The sequence below is a fragment of the Dermacentor albipictus genome, chromosome 5 (genome assembly GCF_038994185.2).
Source record: "Dermacentor albipictus isolate Rhodes 1998 colony chromosome 5, USDA_Dalb.pri_finalv2, whole genome shotgun sequence".
Lineage (NCBI taxonomy): Eukaryota > Metazoa > Arthropoda > Arachnida > Ixodida > Ixodidae > Dermacentor > Dermacentor albipictus.
Window position 1 is genome coordinate 125,133,950 of NC_091825.1, and position 13,592 is coordinate 125,147,541.

At 46.4% G+C, this 13,592-nt stretch overlaps 2 protein-coding genes across 3 annotated transcripts in view; one reads left to right on the plus strand and one right to left on the minus strand.

Annotated features, from left to right (window-relative positions):
* LOC135913958 (voltage-dependent calcium channel subunit alpha-2/delta-1-like) overlaps window positions 1-9,663 on the plus strand; it is a 154,910-nt gene extending 145,247 nt beyond the window's left edge. For both annotated transcript variants that reach the window (XM_070538859.1, XM_065446670.2), the window contains one exon: window positions 448-9,663. In XM_070538859.1, coding sequence (XP_070394960.1) covers window positions 448-558 — 111 coding nt within the window. In that variant the 3' untranslated portion in view covers window positions 559-9,663. The remainder of the gene's footprint in view (window positions 1-447) is intronic.
* The window catches only part of LOC135913959 (uncharacterized), a 614,840-nt gene that overhangs the window by 94,643 nt on the left and 506,605 nt on the right, over window positions 1-13,592 (minus strand). The gene's annotated exons all lie outside the window — the stretch shown is intronic.

Below are 13,592 nucleotides of genomic sequence, written 5' to 3' on the forward strand. Positions count from 1 at the left end.
TTTAAGACTATCCAAATACTCATGAAGAGAAGATGTAAGCCTCGCATGACTTTCCTCTTCACTTTCAAACTAATTAGCCCAGCTCTTTTCTTTATTCAGAAAGAGGATACCGTACAACACTCGTATGCATGAATACACGTGTATATTTGCGGCCGATATGTAACCTTTGCGCAATTTGCAATTGGAAGTGGCGCGAGAGAACCGGCTTAGTGTCCAAATCACTCGAACGTACAGGTCCTTGATATACAGCTCCTCTGTGTGCCTTTTGAAGCTGCCGTTACGTTGTCACGCTCCAGAAGAGAAAAGGTCGACTTAAACATTGGAAATCTGAGGAGCAAAAAAATAAAAATAAAATTAAAACAAATAAAAATAAAACAGACAATTGCCTATCATTCGTGTACAAGTTATTTTGCGGTGATGACAGAATAGTTCCATGTGGGATCGCAGGAGGATTACCACGTGTGCGGTGGAAGCGCCCGGCTTACAGCGTGCTCGACACTGCAACTTCTAACGTCGGCACTGGTGCTGGTGGCCCTGGCCATTGTGACTAGACCGTAAGACTGTGGATTTCACGGCCCATGCCACAATGTGGGCACGGCGCCGCGCCTTTAGCCCTTCAACGGCCAATCATTCCTTCGGAGAAGCGCCGCCTGGCAGTCGGCAACAAAGGACCATCGACGGCCATCGGCTTTCCTCTCGGCTTTTCGACGAGAAAGCATTCCACGCAAGAGAAGAGAACGGAAAGCAATACGTCGTGCAGGCGTTGCTTTGGTGCAGTGGTGTTGTGTCCGACTTGCCGCAAGCGATCGGCGGAAGTCAGTGCAGTGAAGAGTGGCTCGACTGACCAAGAACGAGAAAGAGACAGGCCTTCTCTCCCTCCCCGCCCTCCCCGTCCCCTCTCCCGAGGTGCACCGTGGTGACTGACGCTACCTGCGCGCGGCATTGCACGTGTGTTTAAAAGCCCTGACCCTACTGCCTGAGTTAGGCGACCATGTCATCCACCTTGCCTTGTCGGAGCGGTAAATAATCAACAGGGGCACCGGTTACAGATGACCTCAAGTTAACCTTAAGGCTGCAAACACATCTGCATGTGCGCTTTTCTGAAGGATGCTTGCTGATCTGGTTAAGACGACAAAGATGACCAAAATTAGTGTTCGCGAAGAAGTAAAAGGAAAGCCACAAAATGTGAGAAGCGCCTGGTGGCATACTCTTGCAAAAAAGAATGATTCCAGAAATTGCACATACAGCAATCTGAAGCCTTTGCCTGGCTACTTAAAAGAATTCTATTCAATTGACCTACGCACGACGTGAAACGATAGCAAAAAGGACACGGCACTGAGGGTGACATGGGCACCGCAACGGTGAAGAGAGCCTCCAATGGAAGGCGCATACCTTTGACATAAACCGTCGTCCAGTGAGACCCACTAAGAAGATGAAGCGAAGAGAGCGCAGCTGACAAGCTGCCCGTTATGTCCGTCACGTCGCGCCGTCTGGTGGTGGCCGTCGGCGTGTTGTGTGTGTGTTTGCGTGTGTGTGTCTGTGAGGCCGTGCGCCTATTGTGCTGGCCACCGCGTCAAGAGCTGCGCGTCCTCCCGTGGAAGCCGCGAGTGTGATGAAAACTTGTCCAGTGAGAAAGTGGGATGGAGCGCCCTACTCCGCCGTCGGCGACTGAAAGGAGACTCTGCAGAATACGCATTTTCGGGATGAGTGTTGGGGCATGCTCGCCGCTCTCTTGCACTCTCCGTCAATGCTTTTTTGCGTGCGATCGCGTGCGAACACTTCTCGTTGAGTAGCGATTAGTTAGCTCGTTGCTTCGTTTTCCTTTTTGGCTGGAAGTTGGGAGACGGACTTGTTTCAGTCTTGTTCGTTTGGCATTTGGTGTAGAGTAGCAGGTTTCTCACATGGTTTGGGTACGCGCCGGTGCGTTGGCGTACGCATAGCGTTCGGTCTGACTGACTTGCCGTGTTTCGTGTTGTTATAGATGCGAATCCGTAAAGCGCGTTTCGTTTAGCCTTGTAGGCCGCGGCAGCGTTCGCTTCTGCAATGATATACGCTCGAAGAGACGCATTGGGAAATAATCCTCACGGTTGTATGTGGACAAGCATTTACCTGCGCACGCGCCATTAAGCTTTAAAACAGTCTAACGCGCTTCGGTCCGCTTGCGTATGCGACGAGTGTTACACAAGTAGGTTGCTTGACACCTCTATTCCACCTCAAGCCACGTAAAATCCTCCAGTCAAATACGCATGTGAAGACAAAAAAAAAGGAAAAAAAATCTGATGACCTACACTCGAGAATCAACCACTTAGAATAATCCACAGCTGGCGCATATTTCATAGTAACATACCGACAGAAGGAAAGGTTAAAATAGAGCATTACAAACAACGTTTCGAATCGGATGTATTCCGAAATTTCTTGTCTAAATATGCCGTGGTCATATCTTGCGAAAATGCATGAAAAGCAGTGTTAAAGATGTATTTTTGTTTTGTTTCTGTGCATGAATGTTATATGTATGTGTGTGAACTGAAAATCTATGTTCACGGAGAAAAAGAAAAGTCATGCGCGCAAAACAAGAATTTTTTATACGCACACCAATACCTTGAGATTGCGCGCAAAGAACATGCTACTAGCACATTTATGGTTGCTAGGACGATGGGGAGGGAACGTACCGGCCCCAAAAAGAGTTTCGCTCGCTCTTCAAAAACGTGCAGCTATCATCACAAAAAATTCTTTGCGGATAATTTTTAGGCAATTATAATATACTGCCATGTTATGGCAATGCCCTGAAACATACCTTGTAGGCTCCTTAAATTAATGAGTGATTATCAGCGTTGAATTCAAATTGCAGAAACAGATCTTTTCAACATAAGCGCTGTTCCGAAAAAAAAAAGAAAAAAGAAACCTGGTACCAGAGATGTTTTGGTGAATCGTACGTCCCTCCCTAGCGTTCCGCCAAAGCTTAGGAATATTTGACACTTGCTAACGGAACAATCAAGCCGTTAACATTTTCGTATTCAGGCAAATTACTTTTGTTGCAGCTCTTACAAAGCGCCGAATAGTCTAATTTATTAAATCTACCAGAAAAAATCTGCCGGGAAACCGGGAAACGCTAGCCGGGTCTCGGCTGCGCGTTTTCTTCAAATATTGTGAAAAACGTTCCAGAATAGCGTGTAAGAATTCTTCCTCTAAACACGTGATTGCTGGCAAATGATTTTCGCGAATGCGCATTTCAGTAACAAGGATTGCGCAACGCGATTGCTACGTCAATGCGTTATAACATTTTATTCTATTCTATTCTATTCTACTCTATTCTATCCTATTATATTCTATTCTATTCGCTTAATATTCGTACATGTAAACTGTTTGCTGGGAATTTGAGAATCGTATTGTCCCCTTTCAACCGATAGCCATCGGCTATTGGAACATCTTCAAAGTCTGATCGCTGCGAAACCGGGTGTACGGTTTGTGGTGAACTTTTACGTAAACCACAATATTTTTTTTTTCCACAGTACTTCACTACTGTGTGGAAGAGCTACACATTAATTTGAATGTCATACCTTCAGCTTAGGAAGTCATTTTAAAAGTTCACAAATAATCTGTTGAGTAAAACGTAAACTTTCATTCACACCTTACCGGGTTGGTCCCAAAATTAAGCTGTTTTCTTAAAATTTTCGGGAGCAAGTTGGTATGGCGGGAACAAGTGATATATGCATTGATATGGCAGCAAGCTGTAGATTCCTAAGCCAAATTTTTGTTTGGAGAATGAGTGTCATTTTGTTGATTACTTAAGAAATCTGCTAAGGAATATGCTGCATCACCGCTTTGCAACAAATGGCATTCCCCACATTTGATAGTTCTGTTTCAGGCAACGTTTTGTTTCCTCACAAGGGAAGCTAGACATGAGAATTGAAAAGGCACATTTGAAAGCTTTTCTTAAGCAGTGCTACGACAGGTTATATTCAAAACTTTCGTAATGAGCTACAGATTTGAAGAAACATTGATAAAGTTACTAGTAAATAGCTGCCAATATTACAAAGGGTGAGTGCTTTAATGGTTATTTCTCCTTTCAAAACTCACATGGTCTCAGAACAGGAAAAAAAGAACTACATCGTTTATTGTAGATATAAGCAGCAGTCAGCTACTGTAAGTTGCTTCTCTAAAGGAGAGTGGTCGACGCTACTTGAAATGACAGGAGATTCGTTCGCATTCTACACAGTCGCCTGAAATATCACCCACGCATAAAAGTGCTCACGAAATTGGAATGGGGAGTACAGAACTTATGCACATATTATTAAAACGAGATCAGGCATGCAAAAGCAGATATTTTTTTTTAGTGATGACGGCAATGAACAAAAAAAAATTGCTGCTTTGCCTTCGCTGTCAAGTGTCACTAGATACTAGCGAACAGCAGCATATCGGTAGTATCACAAGTATAAAAAATGTTAATAGGATGAACTCATTGGATAGCTGATTTAGTCCCTTTAGTCAAGAGTCATGATAGACCGTCAATAAATGTGCCGTAGTTACTTAATTCTATTTGAAGGTGCTGCACACGCCATTAAAGGATAGTCGAGGCTGTGTTATGAGGCTCTAGTCGTTTTCTAATAAGTTTTTATGATGACAAAGAAAATAAATGCCTCGGCACTGTGCAGCCAGTCATGTTGCATTTTCTTTTTCTCATAAAAATTGAATTACAGGCTCGTTGTCTGTGCACAAGATGTGTCATAAGCATTACGAGAAAAAGTTTTTTTTTTCTTTCGCCATTGTTGAAGGAACACGACACGTTGAACACGGTAGTGCCTTCAGCAAATTTGGTCATTTGCGCAGCCATACGTAGCATATTGAAGTGAATTGAAGATACAGTGATCACGTAGGCGTAAAATTCATCTAAAGCTTGCGGCCAGTGGTTATTTTTAATTTGTATTGCTACCATTAAAAAAAACTAGCAAAACGAGTCGGTGCACACCGCAATTGAGCGTACCTCGGCTTAAAGGGTTAATGTTCATGCTAATACATCAGAAGAGCTATCTCACATAGGTGGTGACTAAAACATGGCGGCCATTAGGTGTTTCCGGCTCATGCAATCGCTTCCGGCGCATGCTGCTCGCAAAACCATAGCCTTCGAGATCTATTTCTGTTACGCCAAAGAAACGGTCACCGGTTTCTGGGTTTGGACACCATCTACTTTCGAATAAGACTTACGTGCAATTTCTAGCTCACTGGGAAGAAATGTGTGGCGTTCACGTAGACCTCACAGAAACACTATTTCTTTAAAACATGTGACGCCACATCTGACAAAAAAGAAAAGGGAGTGGGACGGTGAAAAGGATGAAACGAAAGCTGTAGAGAAAGGAAGAGGGTACTGTTATTAAAAACATAGTTGTTGAACATCGATACTGCTAATAGGCATGGTTGCAATAGCAGTGTGAATCCCCCCCCTCCGCAGAAGAAAAAGTGTGCTTATATAGCTTGCAGAGCAATTCCGCTTCTTTTTGACAATAAGAATTGGAATCCCTGGATAACCTTAAGCAAAGATTGCTTGCAATTCTCGCAGACAAAAGGAAAGAAACACCGTGTTCTACATTCCAGGACAGACACGTGGATATTTTTCCGTAGAACCAAACATTTTGAAAAGCGGTTGGCCAGCTGTGGGCATTCCATTTTCAGCCCCGTTTGCAAGCGCGTAGCTTCTTGTAGTATCGCATGTCCTTCAACAACAAATGGATTGCGATTTTCCACTCTTCAAAGCAAATGAGAGTTATATATATATACATACATACAAGTATATAAAATAATGTGTATACCCAATCTATACTTGGTCTTGTGTGCACGCGTGTGTGTGTAGATGTATCGTACGCATGGAATGAGTGCCACTCTACAGGCTGCCAGTTGATGTCCCGCGTTCATGTAACACGCCACAAAGAACACTCGCATACACCCACCTGCGACTCAGACCCGGCACACTTTGAACACAGCAAAGACACACTTGTCAAACTCTTTCTCGGGCTTCCAGAACACTCCGGCAGAAACACACGAACACCTACCAGAACCTCCTCACTCCACTTACCGTGCAAGCCTACCGCGCAAGCCCCCGAGCTTAACGCCTTGACTTTCTACTCGCAGTTTAAGTTGTTCATCAAAAAGAAAACGAGCCCAGCGTCAGTAGCGTCAAGCACAAAACAGTAACAGATGAATGGAGCTTTATTTTTTCTTGGTATCTCTCTTATTACAAAAAAAAATATACGCGAACAAATGCTAGAATTTTCTGTGCTCTAGAGCATTACCAACGTTTTCCAAAGCTATAAAGCAATTTCCATGAATTGCTTCAGTTTGCCTTTCATTTTAACCTTTTGTTTTATGGTGAAGAGCTACGAGTAAACTTAAACACTTGTCAACTCATGAATCAGATGAAAATTACGCTCAGAAGCACAAATCCATCTTCATTTCGTTTTCATTGTTTCTTGATGAATTGTTTCTCGCCATGCGAAAGATCTAAGGAACCAGCGCCTCCGATCGATGTTAAATAGTGATTTTTGTTGTCAGGTGATGCTGCTGTCCACGATTTATTGACGCTTCAGTGATAACGACAGATAAGACAACATTAAGAAACTGACTGCTTTCTATTGCGAAATTACCCGGTGCATGAATTCAACCGCCAGGGCCAAGGCAAATGCGGGAATACTTCAGCTATGCTTTCCCAATGCTTTAATCCCCTTCTCCCACGTAGTAGACCACGGACACCAGATATACTGTCGAAGCAAAGTTTAAAAGTGTATGTGGACCATGAAATCTTATTTTTGGACATGATGGTCGAAGCTTTGGTTCTCATTTTCGCGAACGTGTCACCTTTCTTTCTTTTTTACTTATATAAAGCAAATATTTTCTAGGAGGGAGAAACATCGCTGTCCATCAAATGACTAAGTAGTGTTAACAAAACACTAAAACAAAAAATCGGCAAACGTTGTACGCTTGTCTGTCTTTTACGAGGAACAAATAGTTCAAGAGAAATCTTGAAATGTTTAACTCTTGTCGAAGTCACGCTTTAGCAATTATCCAACATTAAGGGTTAGGAATACGTAGCTGAGTGAATGCTGTTCGGAAGAGATGATTCAGTTATCGGAAACTGCCAAATGACTATTCATATTCTGGCTTCAACAAAAAACAGGGCTATAATACCAGCCCTTGTTAAATAAGCTCTACCCGAAACTGATGAGAAAGAATATCAATTTCGGGCCCCAGGTCATATGTTACGTGCTAGGCTGAACAAATGCAGAAATGTACGTAAAGAAGCGGCTAAATAAAAGCACAACAGATGGAGTCATCTTGTAAACGCATGTATAATCAAACAAAAAAACACCGCGGCAAAATTTGCGACTGTCATTCGAGTAGCTAAGCATTTTTTGGCAGCCGTGATCCTGAGATAGACAGTGATGCGCCCTCGCTTATATTTTGTACAGCGCATAAACCTACGCTCAGGCTTTCTTGATCATTACGTTCGGTTAAAGGGAAAGCTATTTCATTACGTGTATAGTGAAGTCAGACGTTACTGTTGTGTCCGGGCAGGTTAGGTCAGTGTTTCCTCACTGATACGCCCAGCTAGAGTGTATGTGCCGTTTTGACATTCCAGATTTTAACCCTGTCGAGAATGTGTCCGTTTCGTGTGTCCGTCGATGTTTTCGTGCCACGTGGCCATACCACCTCGTTCGCTTTTCACACGGGGTCCAGGGAGGCCATTGCTGCCCTCGTTGTTTGCTAGTAATGAGAACGAAAAAGTCTTGAATACAAACCGTAACGTTTCATTTTTAATGTCGAAACGCGTCACCAGAGTCCTCTGTCAAGTGCTGCCTATACGTGAGGTGACAGTGAAATACAAAGCGAAATTTCCGAAGAAAACCAAATGAACGGCAATGTGTCATGCACCCCAAAGCTTCGACAGCTGGTAATTAGGCGCCTAACAGTTACCTTCTTACGTGTTTCTTTTTTTGGTTTCTCGGCCTTTACTATCCTGTCAGCTCATTTCGTGCAATCACACTCTGCCACAGTGTGAAAATTCAAACCTCTCTAGGCCAAGCCGGGGTATATGTCATGTACAGCTCCCAACACGTTCCGCCATAACTGAATACGCAGATACACGCGCTCTTCAGCCAGTTTGTGCGTTGCTACGCCGCATAATTATTTTTCGTTCTTCGGTCGTAATCGTGATACGCGAGCTACGTCCTCGAAACGCTATATTCCGCTGGCTACCGAGATTACCCACATTACCCAGTCGTAACGGTGACTGTCACGTCTTGCCCGAACGGCGGCCCATTAATGTAGAGCTCGATGTTGTGCCCTTAGCGAACTGTTCTTTTTTTTTCGCCTCTGAGTCAGCCAGAGTCGTGGCGATGAGATCGTACCCTTCAAAGCCGACTCTAGAGTCACGGGGATGCCCCGTATCTGCTGTATTCGGGCCTCCGAATGCGTGTACATAGCGTTTATTCTGTGTGTCCTTCCGAGTGTTTCAGCTTGGACGATATGAACAAAGCAAAGCACAAGACGTTTCCTGTGAGAGGCATCAACGAGAATAACAAGGTAAAAAAAAAGAAAGAAAGGCCAACATACCTCACCCTCCCTTCACAACAGTTATACTGGGGTGAACAGATTTGCGCTTAATGCCCGAGAATATATAGTGGGCTTCAGCCTTGCGCTGAATGTTCATTGTGGATGTGTTTGCTTTCCTGAATGCTAGAAGCTAAAGTACGCCCCCATGGTTGAAACAAAATACTGAGAAAAAAAAATGCATGAAGGGTGCTAAGTCGTGAAGCTTAAGCGGGGAGAATTTTCTTGCGAACCTATAGCGTGAAAAGTTACGGGTGCTCGCATAATCACTTGAGTTGTTTCATTTTTAATGGCTTTATGCATGCGCACTGAGTGTCTCCGTGAGTTTGCTTTGGTGGCTTGTTCCAGTGAAATCGCTGGCGCAGCATTTCTTTCGCATTCTCATCGCCAGAACAGGTGCATAATTATGTAACACGGTTCCTCGTGAATACTTGCAGCATTGCCGTGAAATAAAAATAGATTCTTGCACTAAATGTTCTTTCTCATACTCCGTTAGGCGTCTTCTGAAAAACTGAACACCGTGTAATTGTAACTATAAGAAACTAGGATCGGCACTCCTGAAGTCCTTTTGTTGTTTCCAGTTTTGCTGACGCTGTTGAAATGCGAAAACATGAGTAATTAGTTGTTCGCTGCAGAAAAGAGTGTTTTCAACCCATTGTACGGCAAAATGTGCGCACTTGAATTGATAAACATCAGTTGCTTTCCGACCTCAGAAAATCAGAAACATTGCAAGAACTGGGGGAAAGCGTGGAGAAAAATGTCACTCACAATGAGATTGGACGCGTCGTGCTCGCTACGAATGTATCACGTTACAAACCCGTGGTGACGACGCTGTTTGTGCATGTTGTCTAATTCCCGAAGTGTTGCCCCCAAACTTTGAATGTTATTCATTTTTTTGGGTTGTTCAAAAGCGGTGACAACACGTTTTTTCACGAATGTAGAGTCTGTGAACTTCGTTGTTACGCGACTGCGTTGTGTCGGTGCGATGACGTTTTGCCTCGGCGATTGCTCCTTTGAGTTGAATGCCTTGAACCCCGAGTTATGTGTTATTGCGGAATGGGGGAACAATAAAAGAAGTTTAGAAATGTCCTGTGTCTTCTCCCTCTCTCTCTTTTTCTCTCCCTCTTGATTATTAGGATTTACATTGTAAAGCAGCTGTTATAGTGTGAAAGCAAGACTGTCAAGCCACGAAAGAACAGCGCTGCGACATCGCGGTATGTTTTTGCTTTTCTGGCACAATTATTCATGCATTTACTCTTGAAAAAAAAATGGCTGTGGCTTAGCTAAGGTTAAGCCCAGGATGCGAAGAATACTAGCCTTTATTTTAACGCGACAGCGTTAAGGAGCTCGTGTCGCAGAAAAGCCGGTGTCGTCGGCGTCGGCTCAGGCGTGCGGCGCTTGCTCAGGCGCACATTTCGTTGTCGCGCCGAACGCTGCGTTGCTCGACGCTCACCGCGTCCGATGCGGGGGGCGACGCCGCGAGCGACGGCGCGAGTTGGAGCCCCGTTTCTCCTCTGTCGTGACGTCACGGTGTCACGTGGTATTGAAGGCGACACCGCCGCGCCTGAGGAGCTGGGTTGAGCTCTAGTAATATGCTTCGCATAAAAATTATCCGACGATTCCCATACTCCTTAATACGAAAATTGAGCTCAGTTCTTTACTTGTTTTCCTTTGGCGACATGTTGGCTGCTGCGGATAATCTGTCTCGTGCGGCACGTTGCAAACGGAGCGAGGCGTGGCGCGAGAGCCTCGCTAATCGGGAGATCGCGAGAGGCAGCGCGTGGGCGACGCGTGGGTGCTATTCACAGCAGCCGTCGCAGACAGACCTCCGCTCATGCAGCGCTTGGTTTCAACACATGGTATCGGTGGGCGCGCTCGCCGCCTGCCTGACCGATGGCTCCATCGGCGATTCGCGGCAGCCGCCGCAAACAGACATCCGCTAATGCAGCACTTTGCAATTGATCCCAGAGCAGAACATGGTACGAATCCTAGGCATGTGGCTGCAGAGCAGCCGAAAATGCAGCCATACCATCAGCCTGCTGAGAAGAGCCGCGGAGCAGGTTGGCAGAATGATCAGTAGAGTCTCTCAGAGAAGGTACGGGATGAAAGAAGAAGATACCCTCAAACTCGTCAACAGCCTAATCGTTAGCAGAGTTATGTACTCCTTGCCCTACCACGCAACAACAAAGGCGGAGCGAGAGCAAGCCGACTGTATTCTCAGGAAGGCATACAAGATTGCTCTACACCTGCCCAGAAACGCATCAAACGAGAAGCTACTCCAACTCGGAATCAGCAATACCTTCGATGAGCTTGCCGAGGCTCAATTGGGGGCACAACTCATCAGACTCAGAGGCTCCTCTACGGGAAGGGCGCTCCTGAGAAGGCTGGGTCGGAACACGTGCGGACTGGTAGACAGATACGCGGACGTACCGGACGACCTTAGAAAGACCTTTAATGTAGGACCCCTGCCTAAAAACATGGATCCTAACCTGCACGAGGACAGACGAACAGCAAGGGCCGAGCAGCTAGAAAGGAGGCTAGGCCGGTCAGAGAACACAGTCTATACGGACGCCTCCATGTACGTACATGCAGGGAAGCGCTTAGCCGCTACGGTGGTAGCTAATAGCACAGGAGACATGGCCACATGCGCCTCAGTGGAGGTCGTGGGCATAACGGAGGCCGAGGAAATTGCCGTCGCGCTGGCGGTAGCAGAAGGCTATAGGAAAGGCCGATCCCTAAACATCTTAACAGACTCGAAAGACACGTGTAAAAACTATACGAAGGGCAGAATTAGCGGCATGGCCCTCAGGATAATCAGTGGGGCAGCAGCCTCTGCTGAGCAGACACCCATACAACACATAATCTGGGTCCCAGGCCACGCAGGCGTAGCGGGGAACGAAAGAGCAGACAGCCTAGCTCGAGGGCTTACATACCGAGCAGGCATGTCAGATGTTCTGGAGCTTCAGCTACTAGCATGCGAGGGGGGATACACAGAGACATTACAACTATACAGGGGGACTAGATTCAAGTACCCACCACCACACAAAGCCCTCACGAGGGAGGAAGCAGTCGGCTGGCGTAGGCTACAAACAAACTCCTTCCCCAACTTGTACATCTATAACAAGATGTCACCAACACAATACAGAGCAAACTGCCCCTGGTGCGGCGACACACCCACACTATACCACATCACATGGGAGTGCGAACGAAATAAAGCATTCCACCAACACGAATTCCCGAGTGCGGAGCAATGGGAGAGCCGGCTCACCAGCAGCGAGCTCGCGGCCCAAAGGGCCTTAGTGCGGCACGCTGCTGATGCAGCGCGACTCAGTGGAGCCCTGGACTAGGGGCCCAACCTTGCTGAAGAGAAGCCTCAAGTCGCCGGCGCCAAGAAAGACGACGGAGGCTTCGAATCCGCGAATCTCTTAAACGATCTCATTAAAAGTTTTCTACTACTACTACTTTGCCTTCATATATAGTATCGTTGGACCCCCTCACCGCATGCTATCGGTGAACAGACGACGCACGTAACTATGGCGTCATCGCGTAGCCAGCGTCGCCGCCGAGCGGTACTACTACGCTTTTTATTGCAATAGCAATTATATGGGCACTACAGCCGTATTTTGCCGTCACCGTGATGTTCTCGTTTAAAGTCCAAGGGCGATAACACCGTCCCCGCGCATCGTATACTGTATGTGTGAGCAAATGCGTGCGAGCGAAGCCGACGATCGCGGCTCAATCTGGGGCGCGCGAAGGAAGAAAGTGGAGAAGAAACGCACCGTCTTCGATCGCGTGAAAGTACGTGGGACGATGGTATAGGGAGGGAGGGGGCGGCGTTGTGTTCCGGTATCAACTGCGCATTGCGCGACCGGGCGCAAGGGGTACTGCCGCTCGCGGCCCAATGTCGCGCGCGATACATGAAGAAAGGCGAGAGGGCAGCGCGTGAGGGAGAGGGTAGGGCGTCTTCGACTTCGCCAACAAGTGCGTACTTTGCACGGCCGCGCGGGATCGCGCGCCCGAAAGGGATCTTGAAAGGGATCTGCAGACGGCTCGCACCCTTGTGCGCGCTGTGTTTTCGCCGCTCTTGCGTTGAAGCGATTGACGGCCCACGAAGCTGCTCCCGCACTTGCTCACACCAGCGTTTTGACGGCGCATGTCCGGGCTCATCGAGTGTGATGTGTTTATGTCTTCTTGTCCGCGCAGACACTGTGCTTGTTAACTCGGTTAGTATGCGAAAGTTTCCAAGCATACACGGCCGATAAAGCTACTATCCTTACTTCGCATGGCTATCTACTAATTTGCTATCGCAATCGATGCTTCGCCTTTCGGGTGAAACTGCGACTTTTCTTCTCACGCTTTCGTCATACCATCCTCCACTTTCGATCTCATGCTTTTACTGTGGCCTTCTCCTCCGCTTCCCTCCTCGCGCTCTCTTCACTTCACTGCTCACTCGCTCAGTTACGACGACGAGGACGATGTCGAGGCACACCGACGTTGAACGCAGGAACGGGAGCTTAAAGGTTGCGCTCTAATGGGAGTTGAAAATCCTCGTTTGAAGGTTTCATATGTGTCCTCTGAGCTCTTGAGGTGCCTCCATTTGTGAAAAGCGTCTACCTTAGAGAAATGCAAGCGGAAAACTATTTGCGCTAATTCGTTGGCTAGACGTGAATAAACATTTCTTGATCAATGTGAACAAATGCCGGCGCCGCTTCTTCCGCTCCCTTCGTTCCATGCCTGTTGGCGCTTGGTTTTCTAGCTGAAGAAAATGTGTTTGTAAATTAAAACAATTCAAATAAACAAAAAGAAAAAAGAATAAGCCATCAATTTATCCGCAGTTATCTGACAAAAACGGAGTTGCGTATTAGCTAAGAAGGAATTCTCTGAATCACGTGTATGGCTGCAATGGTAAAATTTGCCGCATATTAACTATCACTCTTCAAAAGAATCAATGGCTGCTGATAAACGAAACAAGTGCCCGCGGCTAGTCCAGTTTA